The 18,945-nt window shown below is 45.7% G+C and overlaps 2 protein-coding genes across 2 annotated transcripts; one reads left to right on the top strand and one right to left on the bottom strand.

The window, feature by feature from the left end:
* Window positions 1–375: 375 nt before the first annotated feature.
* LOC123490377 (myosin heavy chain, embryonic smooth muscle isoform-like) lies at window positions 376–1,328 on the top strand. Its single transcript, XM_045220422.1, has 2 exons — window positions 376–646; window positions 739–1,328. Exons 1-2 carry the CDS (start codon window positions 474–476, stop codon window positions 887–889), a joined length of 324 nt encoding a protein of 107 aa, XP_045076357.1. The 5' UTR covers window positions 376–473; the 3' UTR covers window positions 890–1,328.
* A 3,080-nt stretch (window positions 1,329–4,408) lies between these two features.
* Window positions 4,409–18,479, bottom strand: LOC123490376 (ubinuclein-2-like). The gene is given in 16 exon segments (XM_045220421.1): window positions 4,409–6,507; window positions 6,832–6,900; window positions 7,599–7,785; window positions 8,070–9,380; window positions 9,382–9,645; window positions 9,778–9,820; window positions 12,021–12,218; window positions 12,426–12,539; window positions 13,226–13,462; window positions 13,759–13,829; window positions 14,315–14,852; window positions 15,626–15,729; window positions 16,001–16,129; window positions 16,590–16,700; window positions 16,919–17,071; window positions 17,922–18,479. Coding segments are annotated over 16 exon segments (3,876 nt in total). The 5' UTR covers window positions 18,222–18,479; the 3' UTR covers window positions 4,409–6,460.
* Window positions 18,480–18,945: the final 466 nt, after the last annotated feature.

The raw sequence follows: 18,945 nt of genomic DNA, 5'->3' as shown, positions 1-18,945 counted from the left end.
ACCTTTGTCCATCGCCCCCCTTCATCTCTCTCTCTCTCTCTCTCTCTCTCTCTCTCTCTCTCTCTCTCTCTCTCTCTCTCTCTCTCTGTCTCTCTCTCTCTCTCTCTCTCTCTCTCTCTCTCTCTCTCTGTCTATCTCTCTCTCTCTCTCTCTCTCTCTCTCTCTCTGTCTCTCTCTCCTCTCTCTCTCTCTCTCTCTCTCTCTCTCTGTCTCTCCTCTCTCTCTCTCTCTCTCTCTCTCTCTCTCTCTCTCTCTCTCTCTCTCTCTCTCTCTCTCTCTCTCTCTCTCTCTCTCTCTCTCTCTCTCTCTCCTCTCTCTCTCTCTCTCTCTCTCTCTCTCTCTCTCTCTCTCTCTCTCTCTCTCTCTCTCTCTCTCTCTCTCGCACTTGCAGTGTTTTAATTTTGAATTGGCCCATGAATTTGCTATGTAAATACGTTGAATTGTGCCAATAAAATTCAAATTCTCCCCGTCAGATGGAGAAGGCCAACTCTCGTATGAAGCAGCTGAAGCGTCAGCTGGAGGAGGCTGAGGAGGAGGCTACCAGGGCCAACGCCTCCCGTAGGAAACTACAGAGGGAGCTGGACGACGCCACCGAAGCCAGCGAGGGCCTGAACCGCGAGGTCAACACACTCAAGAACCGCCTGAGGTATAGCCTCTCATAACACGCTGTATATACACTTCACATACTGTAGTTATTTATATAAAATAACCATGTATGTATTTGCCTGTCCTCCTCAGGCGTGGAGGCCCCATCAGCTTCTCGTCTAGCCGTTCAGGCCGCAGCCGGCAGCTCCAGATCGACGGAGCCTCCGTGGACAATTCTGATGACGACGCCGACAGCCGCGCCAGCGACCACAACGACACGCAAGCCTCCAACCAGACCGAATAGACGCACCCTGCTAATCCTACCAACCCTATCGATTAGCCTGTCTGGCATCATGGTGACAACAACACTTCAGCCTCTCCATCTGTCCCTGTCCACGAGTCAACAGCAGGGAGAACCTGGGTTGTGTTCATTAGGCACCAAAGCAGAAGAAAACAGTCCGAAACAGGGAGGGACTACCTGGACTTGTCCAATAAAAACCGCTTGTTTTCATTTTCCGTTGAAAGACGTTTTCAAATGTTTTGCTACGGTGTGTTCTAATGATTACGACCCAGACCACCCACCCCCTCAGAAATGCTCTCTTCCTGGGGATGACAAAACAATTACCGTACTCCCACTTGGACGGTTTACTCTGCCTTACTCTAACATTTAAATTTTTAGTCATTTAGCAGACGCTATTATCCAGAGCGACTTACAGGAGCAATTAGGGTTAAGTGCCTTGCTCAAGGGCACATCGACAGATTTCACCTAGTCGGCTCGGGGATTAGAACCAGCGACCTTTCGGTTACTGGCACAACGCTCTTAACCACTAAGCTACCTGCCGCCCTAACATCACTCTAACATTATTCCTACTCTACTCTGGCTAGCTGCTCGGCCCGGCGAGTGTCCCAACGATCTGAAGCATCTTAATATAGTCCTCACTAGGCATGGAATTATGTGCTCCGCTTAAATAAATATGTAAACTTATGTACAAGTGCTTTTTACTTATGAACTATGCGTATGTGCATGTGTGTACATATGAGTATGTATGGTATGTGTATCCACATACACGCCAAACTGCAAGGAAAGGAGTGAAACTCGGAAACGTTTTGTCGTCCTCCTCACACATGAAACAAAACATTGTCTTGTAATACAAGTGTGTTACCAAATCTAAAGCCATCATCTCTCCCCTAGCTTAAAGCAGGCCTAACAAAACTGTCCTCTCCAATGATAGTCCTACTCAACGATAGGTCAGAGGTCAATGGCCAGCCAATGGACTGCCTCCGCTTCTCTCATTGCATGAGTCTCTTCCTGATGTACAGACTATTATTCCGCTTCTAAACACTACTGTGAAACAAGATGGTGGATTCACACAATCTGACCGGTTCTGGAAGAAAACAATGGAATGGAAAGAATGTTTTAATTGTGAAAAGCTTTTATCCACTTGCTACAGCATCTTGTCACAACACTTTAAAAACAATTGGTAACTGACTTCTTATAGGAATCGCATAGGTCATGATTTACGTTTTTTGTTGTTGTATTTTGACCAATTGGAACACTATTATTTTTCCTGTTGTTCAGGAAGAAGGGTTGAAGGCAGAGAAGTGTGGTATGCTTAGATAGATGGTCGCTGGCATACGTATCACAGAGAATCGCTGGAAACTGCACGTAACTGCACAATGAGTATTCATATGCCCCTGTAACTGGAGCCAGGAAACCCCAAGCTTCTCTCTGAGTGGTCACATGATGTACAGTACAGCCCCTTAGTCCAACACTAATGGTGTGAGCTTCGATTGAACGTGTAGTTTGACTAGGTAAAGCCTACCGCTCAGAGCAAGGGAGGCAGCCATCTCACTGTTTGTGCCATGGTTTGGTAGTACAGTAGGACCGCCAACTCTCTTATAATGCGCTGACACACCAACTACCAAGCACTTAGTATTCCTAGATATGACAGCCTTCTACTGGGGATAGCATCTCAAAGCTCTAAAACTATTAAGCCACTACAACCATAGAGATATATCTCTGTGACTACATCTTGTCATGTGGACTCTTAACATAGCAGAATGTCCATATCCATCAGCGCTCTCTATTCTTCCTTTAGCATCTTTGTTCAGTGTTCAAAAAAAGAGGATAATGTATGGAAACTGCCACTTTCATTGACTTTTACTCCAATGTTAGCTCAGCTGTAATGACATGTTTCTTTAAAGTGCCTTAGACACTAGAAAGAGCATTAGTGGGTAATGCATGGTGTGCACCTGTATTAAAAAGAAAGACGTGTACATGCTGGATGTATTACACACAAACCTAACGAGGCAAACCTGGTGAAAGGAAAACAAAACACTACTTTTTCTTCTTCTAACCCTTTGTCTTGTGTATTTTTGCTGTGCGTCATATCATACCCAGTGCGTACCTTCTCTCCCGTTCATACACTGGTAGTAATCTCTCCATAGGTAGTGTGTGTGTGTGGGGGGTCAGAAATCAGTGTTACTATTAACTATGTGAGATGTGGAGCCTTCTGCTCCCCCTTCAAAAGCAGAATGTGATTTCATTTGGTTAAAAGCTTTAACATCCATGATGTAGTTTTACTGGTGTTTGTATTATTATTATTATTCTCAGACTGGCAGTTGATGACCAGGCTTTCATTCATCTGCAAATACCCCCCGCCATTTTATTTCTTGTATGCCTCCGGTATTTATAGACTACAGTGATTTTTTGTAAAAGAAAATAAAACATATTCATTGTAGAAATAATGTGATTGCAGTTTGTCCTGAGCGGAGGAGCCCCTAGAGACTTTCAATTCAATTCAAAAACTACTCTTGGATTCGAACCAGGGACCTGCTGCATGGGAACCCAAATGTTATACTCTCCACCATGTTGGGGGTATGCAACATCATTGGCATAACCAGAAATGTGTTGTCGGGTGGGCCTGCATAAATTTGGCCAGCTAACTTCCAGCAATTTTGCCATTGGGCAGAGAGGAAAATTTGCAGTTTTATAGCTCATCTAATGCTATTCTGAGAGGAAATGTAGCATTTTTAAAGCAAATTACAGCTCAAATATAGGTGTGTTGACTGTGATAAAGGCACTGGATTATGTGTTGTCTTGTTTGCTAAATGAACATATGAAATAGGCAGTAGCATGGTGCATACAGCCATAGAAGCACAGTGGCAAATGCCTTAATGCAGTCATATTCGTTGGTTATTTGGGGTGAGGCTTTCAGTTCTTTTTGGCAACCCATCCGGTGAGAGTGAATGTAAATCCAGGTCATCTGTTCTGTTATATTTAATCAAATCTGACTAACCCAGTGCACTGCTTGCTATGAATTCTATCTGATGGTGTTTGCATATTTAGGTAAAAAGACAATGTCCTGTTTGGAACATTTGACAAGAGCAGATTTTTTGCTCAATCTGAGTGGGTGGGCCTGGGCACGAATGAACATGAATGTTGACATAATTGAGGGACTGAACAAAACATGGACTTATGACAAATGTATGAAGAAAAAAAAATTGCAGCGTCTTAAGGCTTTATTCAATCTGTATCGCTGAAGCGTTACAGTTTGCGCGTAAGAAATGTGAAGGTAAATTCCGATTGAGCTGACAATCGGAAATTACCTTTAACGCGGGAACATTGTCTTTAAATGTTACAAAAAAACGCTGAAACCCGCAAACGAATTGAACAGAGCCCTTACTTCCTTTAGGTGTCTCATTGTGTCCCGAGGGTGTAGTTTTTCCCTACCTTCAGAACTAGAGTAGTGTTCTTTTGAAAGACAGCTGTCACAATGGAGAACGGAAGAAAGGGACCACAAAGAAATGACTCCGGCCCTACTGAAAACCAACTGTATTTTATTCCATAATCGACACACAAAAATAATCTACAAAAGAGACCGAATTAAGTAACCAGTACAATGAAATGTAATCTTTACCCGCCCCAAAAGCACAAAAGCTTCAAAATATCACCTCCTGCTCCAGTCACAGTAATAAACAACTTTTCACCATGACATCCTGACAGACCACAGATCGACAACAGTCATGGGTACATTTCAAAGTGAAGGTTGGTACGAACACATGCACACTGACCAAGGCACCCCATCTATATGCTAGGAAACTCATCTTTGGCGCCATTCTTGGTGCAGTTGGTCGACATTCATACTGACATAGGAAGAAGGGATGAAGGATGATAAGAGATAGACAGAGGGAAGAAAGCCAGAGGTCCCTCTCCTCTGACCTTCTCCTCCAATGGGTTTTGAGAAGAAGACTAGGAGAGGACATGAGGAGTATACTATTGAGATCTTCCCAGATATAGGAAGAGAGTATGTAAGAACAGTTTCAAGAGAGGTATTCAGTAGGTGAGAAGGGAGAGGTCTTTAGATGGGAAAAGGAGTCAGACATAGGTACACACAAACATAAACAACTCCCAGAAATACATTGACAGTTGAGTAAGAGGTTGAAAGCCAAGCGACGACTTGCACTTTTGCATTGAAGCATTTATAGTCCTGCATAGTTCTTTAATGAAACTTACAAACTAAGGCGTTTTGTTATATTGAGTTTTGACTGTGTTTGAGTTGATAAGCGGTTTTTACAAAGTAAATTAATTACAATTTATTTATTTATTTTAAAAGTTCAAGTAGGCTACAATCTCCAATATTTGTCCCCTCTCTCACGCTCCACTCCTCTTTCCAAAAGAGGAGTCTAGCTTTTACAGTTCAAGTTTTTTCTCCAGAAAAGGTCCAGTGTGATTATACAGCACCAAAGACACGCTGAGCAAGAGAGGGGAATACTCACTCTCAAACACACACACGCGCGCGCGCACACACACAACAGAGAAAAGGGGGATATGCAATTCGCACACACTCACACATAGCACAGACTGACCAGAAAGGAAATACAATATATAATAATATATGTAGGTTATGTACACACACACACACATTCAATCTCACCGGCACACACATACCTCTAAACATTTTTTTTTTTATCCCTGTGTAAATTACAAATAATTTATCAATATTAGCTATACTACCTTAACAGTCAGTTGTGGGGAGCAGAGGCGACTTTAAAACAGTACAACTCTATGGACACGCTATCCCACATCGGAGACAAGTTAACAACCAACGTTACCTTTCTCAGATAGTCAAGACAACGAAAAAAAAATTAAAAATACTCAAATCTGCTTTAGACGAGAAAATAAAACACTGACTTAATTCAAATTAAATTACTTAGCTAACGGCGTACTCCCTCTCCTGGGTCGTTTTCATTAAGGAACGGACACACCGGTAGCGTTTGCCGGAAGAGAGCACTTAGCACCTCTGAACACAGAGTGCCAGCCATAATTTGCAAACTGATTCTACATGTAAAATTGAGCGAAAATGTTGGCAATCAGACGCCCACCGGCGGGGTGGTCCGTAAAACACACCGCGCCGAACGAACGGCAGATCGATATTCGGTGCTGTGTGTGCGCTCCGTTAGTGCACAACATAGCAAAACTCTTTTGAAACGAAAACGAGTGTTCAGGCAGTCCTTCCTCGTTTCTGTTTTTTTTTTCTACGTTTGGTGCCTAATGAATACGACCCTGTCCTCATTCCACAGTGATAAAGGTCGGTCATGTAAACATGTTGACAAGAAAAATTAAAAAGGAGAAAAGGTTTCATTATCATTCACCCCCACCCCAGGTCCATTTTATACCTAGTAATCATAAAAATACAGTTAAATTAAATTCATAAATCGTCATTGTGAGGGGGAATTGATTCTTCAGGTCCATATTGAGGGGAGAGAGGCTGCTCCCCCCTGTATTACATAATTGTGTCTGTCCAATCAAAGTGATCCTAGTGGATGTCTTGAGGAGAGGCTGTGATGTCACTCCATCCTCCGTCTCTATTGGTCAGTGGGACTTCCTCTTCATGTCGCCACCCTGGCTTTGGTTCGCATCTGAGGTGGGGGGGGAGGAGTCAAAATAATTTGTTACATCATGTGTAAATACATGAAGATGCAGAAACATATGAACACCTAACACAAAGAGAGGGTATGCTTCATCGACAGACAAGACACGCGCTTCTAGTGTTTTCCTAGTCATGTAGTAACACAAGCATGCAGATCACCACTAACATTGAAGCAAGAAGACGCAACAGCCAAACAGTGAGTGAGAGATATCAACATGAAGCAGGGAATGACAACAGCACAAATGGAGGAAGGGAAGAGGAAGGAGGTAAGGGAGGAGGAGGGAGGTAAGGGAGGAAGAGGAGTGAAGTTTACCTGAGAAAGCAAGCTGCAAGTGAGGAGGTAGAGCAGCCTGTGACCCTGACTGGAGACTCTTATACAGATCTGAGGAGAGATGGAGGGAGGGAGGGAGGAGAGGAAGAAAGAGTGAGGAGGTTAAAAAAGGGAAGAATGGAGAGGGGGAAGGGGTTGAGGAGAATAAAGGTAAGAAAAGGCACATTAAATGATGAAAGCAGAATTTGAGTAAAACATAAAATAAAATAAGAAGGTGAGGGCAGATAAAAGGGGGATTCAAGAACACAGGAGTATAGAACACAGGAGTAGAGAACACAGGAGTGAAGGAAGGAGAGGATGGATGGATGGATGGATGGATGGAGGGGGAGAAGGAGTGAGGGATTGGTTGAGAAAACGAGACAGGCAGGGCAAGAGGGTTACAGTGAGAAACCTGGAGCATAGACACATTACAGCTGATTATACTTCAGTATGGATCCACAGCACACAGACACAGCACACCACACCATTGACCATGAGTAACACAAACAAACTCTAAGACTAGATGAATCTCAAGGAACCACAATTTGTTTTTACTACGGCTGATTTTCTTTGTCATTTGATCAAATTCATCCAATAAAATGTCATACTAATGAAGTTCTAAATTCTTTAAAGATCTTTATCACATAATGATGTCCAGTACAGACTTTCTAAATGGTATTAAGAGCCCATACATTTGCATGCACGGTGCTTTGAAAGATCACAGTCTTGTGGAGCCACTGCCAGTTGGGCCCCAGTTGCCAATTACTCACCCATTAAGTCACTCTGTGAGAGGCTATATCCTGAGTTGGCGCCCGTGCCCAGGCCGCTGCCCCCCGGGGCTCCAGGAGGAGTGAAGTTGAGCAGCGAGGGGAACTGGAAGGGCAGCGAGACGGGCACCAGCCCCCCCAGCATCCCAAAGCCAAGTGGCCCGCCCAGGAGGGGACTTCCAGCTGACACCTAGAGAGAGAGAGAGAGAGAGAGAGAGAGAGCGAGAGAGAGAGAGAGAGAGAGAGAGAGAGAGAGAGGAGAGAGCGAGAAAGGAGGGATCAGGTGACTCACTTGGTGACATATAAAGTGCCTGACACAATCTCTTCTGTTCTGACTACGTGGCCAAGCCTTTGCAGAACATACTCAAAACCCTAGCGAGAAAAATGCAGTCAGTATCTAAAAGTTGCTTCTCTTGATCCTCTTTTTCACTCTTCTTGACACTTTTTCTGGTCGCCTGTGATTGGCTGACTCACCTGCGTCAGGTGTGAGGTGATGGAGGGTGTGGCCATGGTTGCTGTTGGCGCCCGACTGCCTACAGCCTTGGCTCCGCCCACGGCCCTCTGTCTCTGTCCGTGACTGGTCGAGACCATGCCAGAGGGGGAGGGGCTGTTGTCCGGGCGACTGGTGACGGGCGACATGCGCATGGGGCTGCTGTTGGAGCTTACGCTGCTAACGCTACTACTGCTAATGACAGACGGAGCCTTCTGGCTCCCCGCAAAGCTATAACTGCCCTGGCCCGACTTCACCTGACCCCCACCTTGGACACTATATGGGGGGCGGAAGCCGGCAGTCTTGGGGGACTGGTACTGGAGAGGGCTGGAGATCATTTGAGAGTGAGAGAGGAGGTTGGAAGAGGAGGAAGAAGGGGAGGGGGAGGAGGTGGGAGGAGGGGGTGAGGGCGGGGGGCGAGGGGTGGGGGCAGGGGGGCGAGGGGTGGGGGCGGGGGGGCGAGGGGTGAGCTTGATGATGGGGGAGGAGTTGTTGCTGTGGGAGGACTTGGTGAGGGTGGCCTGCATGGGGGTGATGAAGTTGGACTGGTGGTGGGGCTTGGATTTACCCTGGTGGTGGGAGGGGGACTGGGAGGGTGAGGAGCCCACCGTGGAGGTGAGGTAGGAGGGTTGCTGGGGGCTCTTGGAGTTGAGCTGCTGGGGGCTCTTGGAGTTGAGCTGCTGGGGGCTCTTGGAGTTGACCTGCTGGGGGCTCTTGGAGATGAGCTGCTGGGGGTGTGAGTGGGAGTTGGTGGCACGGGACTGAGGGGAGGAGGAGGGCATGTTACTCATCATGGCACCGCCGTTACTGCTGCTGTTGGCTTTGACACAGCTCTTCCCCAGTCCTGGTATTGCCACACCCATGCCCAAGGCGACCTTCTGATGGGGGGGCAGGAGCGGAGAGGACGTGGGAGGGGGCCGCTGCTTGGTGGGCGGGGAGGGGGACGACGGTGGGTGGAGTTTACTCCCTCCGGTCATGACCCCTTGCCTGTGAGTGGCGGTTGCCATGTTGACATTGTGTCTCTGAGTCTGTCCCATAGAGCCCGCTCCTTTCATCACCCCGTACACTCCGTCGGCGCCACGAGACACCAACGTGGCCCCCGCGAGCTGCATGCGAGCCGACGACGCCGTGGAAGTGGAGGGAGAGGTAGATAGAGTGGTCATAATGTTGGCCATCGTTGACGAGTTGGCGTTTACCTTGGAAAGAGAATGTGACGTGAGAAGGGAAGACGAGGGGGAGTAGTGAGGGGTGATGGAGGGGGGGGAGGAGTTGGGGATCTGGAGAGGCGGGGGGAGAGGGGGAGGTGAGGGTGAGGTCAGTGACGCTGCCGTGGGGACCCAGGCCCTTGGCGGCTTGGCTAAGGAAGGTGAGGGCGTGGGAGACTGAATCCAGGGAGGGGGCGCGGAGGTCCTCGTCCAGCGAGTCGGACAGGCAGATGGGCTCCGAGGGGGACGAGGAGGTCCGGCGGGCCTGGATGACAGAGGGGGTGGAGGGGACGTGGGGGAGAGAAGGGGTGGTGGCGGTGGGGAGATTGGGCCTCTGCTGGATCCATTGGCCCTCCTGGAACACAGGGACAGGACAAAGGTTAGCATTAGCCCCGCACCAGAACATTTGGAAGCACAAGTTATACCAAATAACCATCTTGTAGAAAAGGTTACAAAAGTCAATTGAGAGTGAAGAGGTGTCACTGACCTTGGCTTTAGCCCTGGGGGTGGGGACCATCCTTTTCTTGACCCTGGACAGAGAGACAAATGGTGTGTTAAGTTAACAGCCTCACAGGAATGCTAATCCATCTATCAATTAATCAATCATCTGTTTCTTCAGATATACTACATATTCTATCCATATCCTGTCCACATTGTCTATACATCCCATCACATACTGTATATATGTATACACTACCAGTCAAACGTTTGGACACACCTACTCATTCAAGGGTTTTTCTTTATTTTTGTAGAATAATAGTGAAGACATCAAAACTATGAAATAACACATGTGGAATCATGTAGTAACCAAAATAGCCACCCTGTGCCTTGACAGCTTTGCACACTCTTGGCATTCTCTCAGCCAGCTTCATGAGGTAGTCACCTGGAATGCATTTCAATGAACAGGTGTGCCTTCTTAAAAGTTAATTTGTGGAACTTCTTTCCTTCTTAATTAGTTTGAGCCAATCAGTTGTGTTGTGACAAGGTAGGGGTGGTATACAGAAGATAGGGGGCAGGTAGCTTAGTGGTTAAGAGCGTTGTGCCAGTAACCGAAAGGTCGCTGGTTCTAATCCCCGAGCCGACTAGGTGAAAAATCTGTCGATGTGCCCTTAAGCAAGGCACGTAACCCTAATTGCTCCTGTAAGTCGCTCTGGATAAGAGCGTCTGCTAAATAACGTAACATTTTTTTTTTTTTATGTTTTAAAAAAGATATTCCTATTTCGTAAAAGACCAAGTTCATATTTTGGCAAGAACAGCTCAAATAAGCGAAGAGAAACGACAGTCCATCATTACTTTAAGACATGAAGGTCAGTCAATCCGGAACATTTCAAGAACTTTGAATGTTTCTTCAAGTGCCGTCGCAAAAACCATCAAGCGCTATGATGAAACTGGCTCTCATGAGGACCACCACAGGAATGGAAGACCCTTATCTCTGCGTTATCTCTGCTGCAGAGGATAAGTTCATTAGAGTTACCAACCTCAGAAATTGCAGCCCAAATAAATGCTTCACAGAATTCAAGTCACAGACACATCTCAACATCAACTGTTCAGAGGAGACTGTGTGAATCAGGCCATCATGGTCGAATTGCTGCAAAGAAACCACTTCTAAAGGCCACCAATAAGAAAAAGAGACCTGCTTGGGCCAAGAAACACGAGCAATGGACATTAGACCGGTGGAAATGTGTCCTTTGGTCTGGAGTCCAAATTGGAGATTTTTGGTTCCAACCGCCGTATCTTTGTGAGACGCGGTGTGCGTGAACGGATGATCTCTGCATGTGTAGTTCCCACCGTAATGGAAGAGGAGGTGTTATGGTATGGGGGTGCTTTGTGGGTGACACTGTCTGTGATTTATTTAGAATTCAAGGCACCCTTAACCAGCATGGCTACCACAGCATTCTGCAGCGATACACCATCCCATCTGGTTTGGGCTTAGTGGGACTATAATTTGTTTTTCAACAGGACAATGACCCAACACACATCCAGGCGGAGTATGGACTATTTTACCAAGAAGGAGAGTGATGGAGTGCTGCATCAGATGACCTGGCCTCCACAATCCCCCGACCTCAACCCAATTGATATGGTTTGGGATGAGTCAGACGGCAGAGTGAAGGAAAAGCAGCCAACAAGTGCTAAGCATATGTGAGAACTCCTTCAACACTATTGGAAAAGCATTCCAGGTGAAGCTGGTTGAGAGAATGCCAAGAGTGTGCAAAGCTGTCATCATGGCAAAGGGTGGCTATTTGAAGAACCTCAAATATAAAATATATTTTGATTTGTTTAACACTTTTTCGGTTACTACATGATTCCATATGTGTCATTTCATAGTTTTGATGTCTTCGCTATTATTCTACAATGTAGAAAATAGTAAAAATAAAGAAAAACCCTTGAATGAGTAGGTGTGTCCAAACTTTTGACTGGTACTGTATATATATTTATACTCCGGACTCCGACATTGCTCGTCGTAATATTTCTTAATTCCATTATTTTCCTTTTAGATGTGTGTATTGTTGTGTATCGTTAGATATTACTGCACTGTTAGGAGCACACGCATTTCGCTACACCCGCAATAACATATGCTAAATATGTGTATGCAACCAATAAAACTTGATGTGATCTGTCAATCAGGCATATATACAATAAAAGGTATAATTGCCATTATAAAGCCAACGACATAGTTGGGAAACTATCCCAACTTATCTATAAGGTCCAACTATAGTTGAGATAACGTACATGTTGCCAGTGAGGTGACTGTGTACAGCACGACTCTCCTTGAACAGCATCCTGGCCTGCATCCAGCCCTTGGGCCAGAGTGGTTTGACCTCGTTCTCCATGAAGGCCTTGAGGTAATCCTCCACGGAGAGAGAGCACTGAGATGACTCCAGTTCATAGCAGCTCAACTTCACACGCACCAGGTTACACAGCAGCGACCTACACACACACACGCACACACAGACGGAAAAGAAGAAAGCTTACTGATCTATTGTCTTTTCAATCAACCATTTTCTGTATGACTTCGCTCGAGAATGTCACTCTAGTGTCTAGGCTGGGTTATTATAAAGGCACTTTGTGACAACTGCTGATGTAAAAATGGCTTTATAAATAAGATTTGATTGAGGGCAATGGATGGGCGGTTACCTGAGCTTGTCATCCCAGACAAACTTCTTCCGTGGGCCCATCATCCTCTTCCCTGGCTTCCCCTCATCCTCCTCCTCTGATCCGTTCTTCTCTACCTCTCCAGGCTGCTGCCTGCTAGGGTTCAACACATATACCTCAGAACCAACATGTTCTCCCGACCCCAATATATACCAGCAGAGGCAGAGACGCATGCAAATGAAAGTAGTGATGAACACAGGCAGAGTAGAGCACTAAAAATAACCAACCAACCATTATGGATTAGAGATATATCATTGCAGTATGCCAGGGATACTCAACTACTATTTGAGAAGGTCCGGTCATACAAATGTCCTAGGTGGCAAAGGTCCGGATGGATATTGTCATTTATCAGCGTAGTAACAAACCCCCACCCAGCAACCCATGCGATCCCAAACTGTTCAAATTGTTCACATCCTTCTTGTTGGTGGAGAGAAAATGTTGCAGTTTTAAAGCGAATTTCCTGCAATTCTACACATTTTGCCATATGATACCTGAATGAGTGACTCAACTAAATCAATAGGGGCCCCATGGGGGTCGAGGCCCCAGGGCGTACCCATCTAGCTAACATGGGCTAGTTGATAAACTGGACATTGCTGACAGGTTCTAAATCGCTCTCTGTCAGGGAATGACAAACTGTCCATGCAATACTAAATGTAGAAAATGTTAAAATGTAAAGTCGGGAGCCGCGGTCCGTAATGGCCCCGTTCTGCGTCCGGATCCGGACCGCGGTCCACCTGTTGAGTATGGCTGCAGTATACTATTGAGTATTGTAATCTTCTTACTTGGCAGCCTTGACCATGCAGTCCATGCTGTATCGTTGGATCTGCTCGGGCATCACACTGCACACAGCCAGCTTCAGCTTCAACAGGGGCGTACGCAGACGGTCATCCTGGATGTTGATGCTAAGCTTCTTCAGGCGTTTGAGCAGAGCCTCCTTATTGCAGGGCACAAAGGCCTCCAGGTGAGAATACACCTCCCCACGTAGCCCCATCGGCTGCTCCTGCACCTGCAGCTCAATACTGGGGGAGGAGGGGAGGGGAGGAGGAGAGAAGTGAGAGGAGCAACAGAGGGAATGAACAGGAGTGAGAGAAAGGGGGGATGGAGAGCGAAAGATGGCAAGCAAGGAAAGGGGATGAAGAGACAACAAATAATAAAACAATTTGAGAGAGAAAGATGTTGGGAGAAATGTAGAAGAGAGTGGGGGTGAAAAGGACAGGAAAAGAGATGAACAATCGACTCCGATATCAGCGGTATGACACAATCAGGGTGTAGACAGAGAGAGATTTACAACGTGTCAAAAGAATGACAAACTCACTCCAGTAGGATGTTATTCATATCTAGGGTGAAGAATTTCTTCCTTCCCTCTTGATCAAACTGACGAGAGGCCTGTGAAGAAAATAGGTTGGTAAGCATACAAAGCTGTATTCCATGGAAATATGCACAAAAGTAAAAAGGAGCCTTCTGTGTCAGTTTCAAAATGGCTGCATCGTCATCTTGCCAGTTTTCGCTCATCTTTGATTTGTCTCTTTCTTCTCTCTCCCTTTTGGCCACCAGTTGTCTATTGCTACTCTACCTTTCTTTTATTTGTTTTGCTCTCATCCGCTCCTCCTTTGTGCTCTGCTCCACTCTAACTCTCTATGCACTTTTATCACCCTGTCAAGAAATGCATTACAAATCTTAGAAGAACTGAAACACTATTTTAAGTGATATCACCTTGATCATGGTTTAAGAAAATGGCTGCCACACATTTCAACTGTACACAATTCCAGGAAGTTACTCAACAATTAAATTAAGGGATGATCACATAAACATTAAATAAACAAATAAATACATCTATGATAAACAGGAAAAGCCCCATCAGCGCGACTCACCGCCCGTAGGTCCTCGATGCGCTTGATGAGGGGGGGAGGCAGGCCGTCAGGGAGCGGAGGTGGATGCAGGAGACCCCCTGAAACCCCCAGTCCCCTCCCTAACCCGCCACCAATCGTCTTCGGCCCTGAAACTCCAATTCCCATCAAGCCATTCTCTCTCCCGGGGGTGGCCACATGCGGATTAGCCGAGCAGTCCAGAAGGCTGAAGTCTAGGTCACCCAGAAGATCCTGGAGCTCCTTCTCATTTGCCGAGCCCAGCAGCGACATCATGGCTGGGTCAGCGGTGAGCTCGGCCAATGAGACGTCGTTGTTAGCCGTGTTAGCGTGCAGGTGGGAGTTAGCCAGCAGGTGGTTGGCTCGGGGTGCGTTGGCCAGGGAGCTACCCATGCCGGGGTGGGGCGCGTTGGGGTTCATCTTCCTCATCTCCTGCTTCTCCCGGGTGAAGCGGCGCAACATGGCTGCCAAGCACAGGGAGTCCTTCATCAGCTTCTTCCTCTTCTTCTTCTCTGGCCGGTGGATGTTCATCAGCGACGACACTCTGGATCAGAAAGACGAGAGAGGGGGGTGAAGAGGGGAAAGAGAGGAGAGGATGAGAGAAGGAAGAAATAGGAAAGAGAGAGAAAATAGTGAGGGAAGAGAGATGATGTGGAGGGAAGGAGGGGATTGTTAATCCAATAGCAAGTTATGATGTGTAATCTCGAAGACAACAAACCTATAAGCAAGGCAATGTCTTTTCAATATGATACAAGGGAAACAACAGTCTCATAATAGCTGCTGGTCTATTTCTGGGGCTCTTTAGAATAGGAGTATTTATGGCAGCGGAGTGATCAGCCTATCAGAGCGTAGCTAATGGAGTCTTTGTTAAGGACACTTGGCCTGTCACACATGCCCACGGGCCATTCAGAGAGAGCATCACAGTGTGTCATGTCATAGTCAGACATATCTGTACATTGGTAGGAATGAACCAAAATATATCTATATGATGTATTCGTCTTTCTATTGTATTCTATGATGAAGTGCATACATTTCACATTTGATAGGGTTTGACACGGAGGGGGGGGGTATAACAACTGATTCAAAAACCATTTCAAGACATTTGGAGGAATGGGTCTTGCAACATGCTCAGTTGTATTTGAGAAATATGCATAGAACAACAATGTCCTCTTAGATAATTTGCTCTTACAGCAAGAACAAAATAATCTGAATTATTCAACAACCATTCTATCTCAAATTCTAATTTGTGAAGGTACAGACATGCCTGACAGGCACAAGAAGCACCGATGTATCCATCCCACTATCCTTTCATCTCACCCTGGTTTGGGCACTCTGTTCTTCCGGGGTTTCTTCTCCTCCAAATTGTTCCCTTCTTTCCTCCGTCTCTTGATCACTTGCTCCTCGCCATCCTTCAGCTTCTGCTACCACCGGAAGGCACAGACAGAATTCATTAAAAACCAAAACAACCAATTGTATAAACACAAATAAATCAGGTTTGTCATACTCCTATCAGGGATGGGGTCAATTATTCTAGTCAATTCAGGAAGTAAGCAAAAATTCATTGATTTTGAATGAAATTGGAATTTCTGTTTACTTCCTGAATTGACATCATTGAAATGGAATTGACCCCAACTGACTAATATAGTGTAATTTCACTGTATAAAATACTTCATGCCAGTATCCCACCCTTACTCTGGGTTTGACATCCTTGCCCCCGTCCTCTCCTTCTGACTCGGAAGCAGCTCTGAACTGCAGCGTGCCCGTGTTGATGTAGAACCCTCCCAGCTTGGTGGTCAGGGAGGCTGGAACCAGCTCGTCATACTGTCACACAAAACAAAATGGCTGCCGTTACATTCAGAGCACACAGGTGAGAGCATAGACGCAGAATACAGAGTAACTTCAATGAGTCTCTGACAAACAACAACATGTCACTGTGGTGGATGTAGGTTAGTGTTTATGAGGTTGATTGCTTGTGCAAATTGGTGCTGTGGTTGATTAATAGTCTTAAGCACGCTCCAAACAGGAAGCGAAACTCCAGAGCAAAGTTCGCCAGAATAGAGCAGATTCCTATTTTCTCCGCCTCCACTAGACGGCTGTCACGTGCACGACCACCGCCGACCGCTCCGCCTGGAGAGTATTCTGCCCCCCCACCTATCTCCATTGAAAATGAATGGGAAACTCAGCTGCTTCCTGTCTGGAAAGCCCTTTCGAGTTTTGTTATCAACATGTTTGCTATATCAAAATTAAAGGGATGTAGAGGGTTAAAAAAAGGGATACTTACAGCCTCTGAGTTGTCAATAAATGGGTCGGTCTCGTCGTAACCGAAGCCTATGTCAATCAGATCCTGCATTCTGTCCTTCCGCTTCTTCTTTCCTGCTGCATTCGCATTGCCCTGTGTCACAGATTATACATACTTTCACATGAACATACTATATAACCAGTAGTCATAAACAACAACAAAAAAGGCTTATAACCAGATATAACAGGTTTACAACCTAGTACAACTAGTTATTAACCAGATAAAAAAGTAAAACTTATCTTAAAACTAGTATCTTATCAGTGGAGTTATTAGAGGACAAAGTTTTACCATGGCTCCAAAAAATTACGTACATATTTGTTCTCAAACTTCTTGGCCAGGGCCTCCACCTGCAGTCGTTCTTGCTCGTCATCGTTGAAAGGGTCGCTAGGGTCAAGGGCAGGAGGCACGATAAAAAGAGTTGGAGTCTGAGTTGGGGCTGGGGCTGGAGGAGGGTTCTTTTTTGCCTAGAAAGGGGAGGGAATGGGTGAAGAAAAGTGTAACTACTTGAAAATAAATGGACTTACCCACAATAAACAAACAACAAAGTAATAAATAATAATATTGTGTTGTTATTGTACCGGATGTAAAGCATATTGTCATGCAATCGCATTGCCCAAATAGCATTGGTGAAGAAGCATTTGTATTTAGATTTACAGCTGGTTTATATAGTTGTAGTATCACTTGTAATTACAAGTTTGAGAACAATATATTATATTCAACATAATTCCTTCGCAAATATGTAACTAAAAAAAGAGCAAACTACTGTATCATGCAATGATGTAGGTACACAACATTGAGTGTCTTGATAACATAATACCGGTATTTGCGTAACTCCCTGTAGGCTACATCCTGGTACTTACAAACCCACTCCATTCAGCACTGACTAATCTTCAATATGTCACCCATAGGAGGCTAAACTCAACTGTACTGGGGCACTTCTTCTACGTGCCATAATAATGGCTGTATGACTGGTGTAAACTAGCAAGCGAGTTGTCAAGTTATCAAGAACGGGAAACAGGTAGCGCCAGACAAGCTTTATCACCACATGTGCATAAGGAGTGCCTACAACTGTAATATTGACGTGCCGTTCGAGTACCAAGTGATTTGAGTGAATGGCTTAATGAATGGCTGAGCTAGGGTCTTTTGTGTGAAGTCCATGACTGGTAATTTCCTCACACAGACCACGTTAGTCCGTGGAAAGACAAGATACATCCACTTTCCTATCCTAGTTTATAACAAGTCCCCACTAACCAAGCTAATAAAATCAACTGGTGTTGATCCATGTCTTCCCTGGCCAAACAGAAGGAGTCATACCTGGATGTTTTGGACGAGTTCGCTGTAGTTAAACTCGTTAGACGATTGATCGCTGGGCTCGGACAGAGATAGGTTCAATCGCACGGTAATCCGTTTTCCTTCAGCGTTGTCCTTGTCGCTAGTTTTGCCGAAAAGCCCACCGCCACCATCTGCCCCGGACGCTGTCGTGTCGACCTCACCATCCGCATCTAAGTCGATGTCGGCCTCGTCATCCTCCAACCGTCGTTTCTTAGTCTCGGTGGCTGATCCCGCAGCGAAGGCCGAGAGGGTGACAAATTGTACTTTTCTCGGTTCGGCCATTTGGATGTGCTGCCTGTCTGAACCTCGCTTCGGACAGACAGCGACAGCGCGAGCTACTTCGCGAAACTACTTCAAATTGGCGAAATGAAGGGGTTTGCGCGAAAACGCAATGGCTATTTAGTGGCTAATAAGATGTAAGGGGGTCTTCCGCACCATTCGAATTGAATTTCAGCGGATGAGATGGTCGGGGAAAAGTTGTTTTTTCAGTAGCTACTTGCATCCTCAATTGCTATGGGATCGAGACATTCAAGGTGGCCATCTTGGATTTCAGGAGTAAATAAAATATCAGAGAGGTCACTGGGCCTGCGCGCACAAACAATAACGGAAGTAGCGTGAGCGAGGGGGGTTATCGTGGCCAATCACCGCATTTGCCCCCATTTTAATCCCGCCCCTATCATACCAGGCGATAATAAGAACATCTGAAGAAGATGGCACTAGTATTATGACCTTTACGGAGATGTCTTTTGTGAAAGGACATTTTATCAGATCATAGCCCATGTCATCAGAATAACTTACACATTTTGCTCACTAATATAGCAAATGGAAGGCATCTGTTTTGATGCCATTCTTATGTCATCCATTCAGTCAGTGCTGAAATGCTGAATTGTGAGTTTTTCCACAATGACCAAGCTACACACACAGTAAATCCCAAACGGAACCAAACAAGCCAGTTGGGTGGCTCTGTGAGTTAGCCTCATAGACACTGATGATGCAACACAAGCAA

The sequence above is a fragment of the Coregonus clupeaformis genome, unplaced genomic scaffold (assembly GCF_020615455.1).
Source record: "Coregonus clupeaformis isolate EN_2021a unplaced genomic scaffold, ASM2061545v1 scaf3780, whole genome shotgun sequence".
Taxonomy (NCBI): Eukaryota; Metazoa; Chordata; class Actinopteri; order Salmoniformes; family Salmonidae; genus Coregonus; species Coregonus clupeaformis.
The sequence above is the reverse complement of the archived record's forward strand: the minus strand, read 5'-3'. Positions and strand labels throughout refer to the sequence as shown.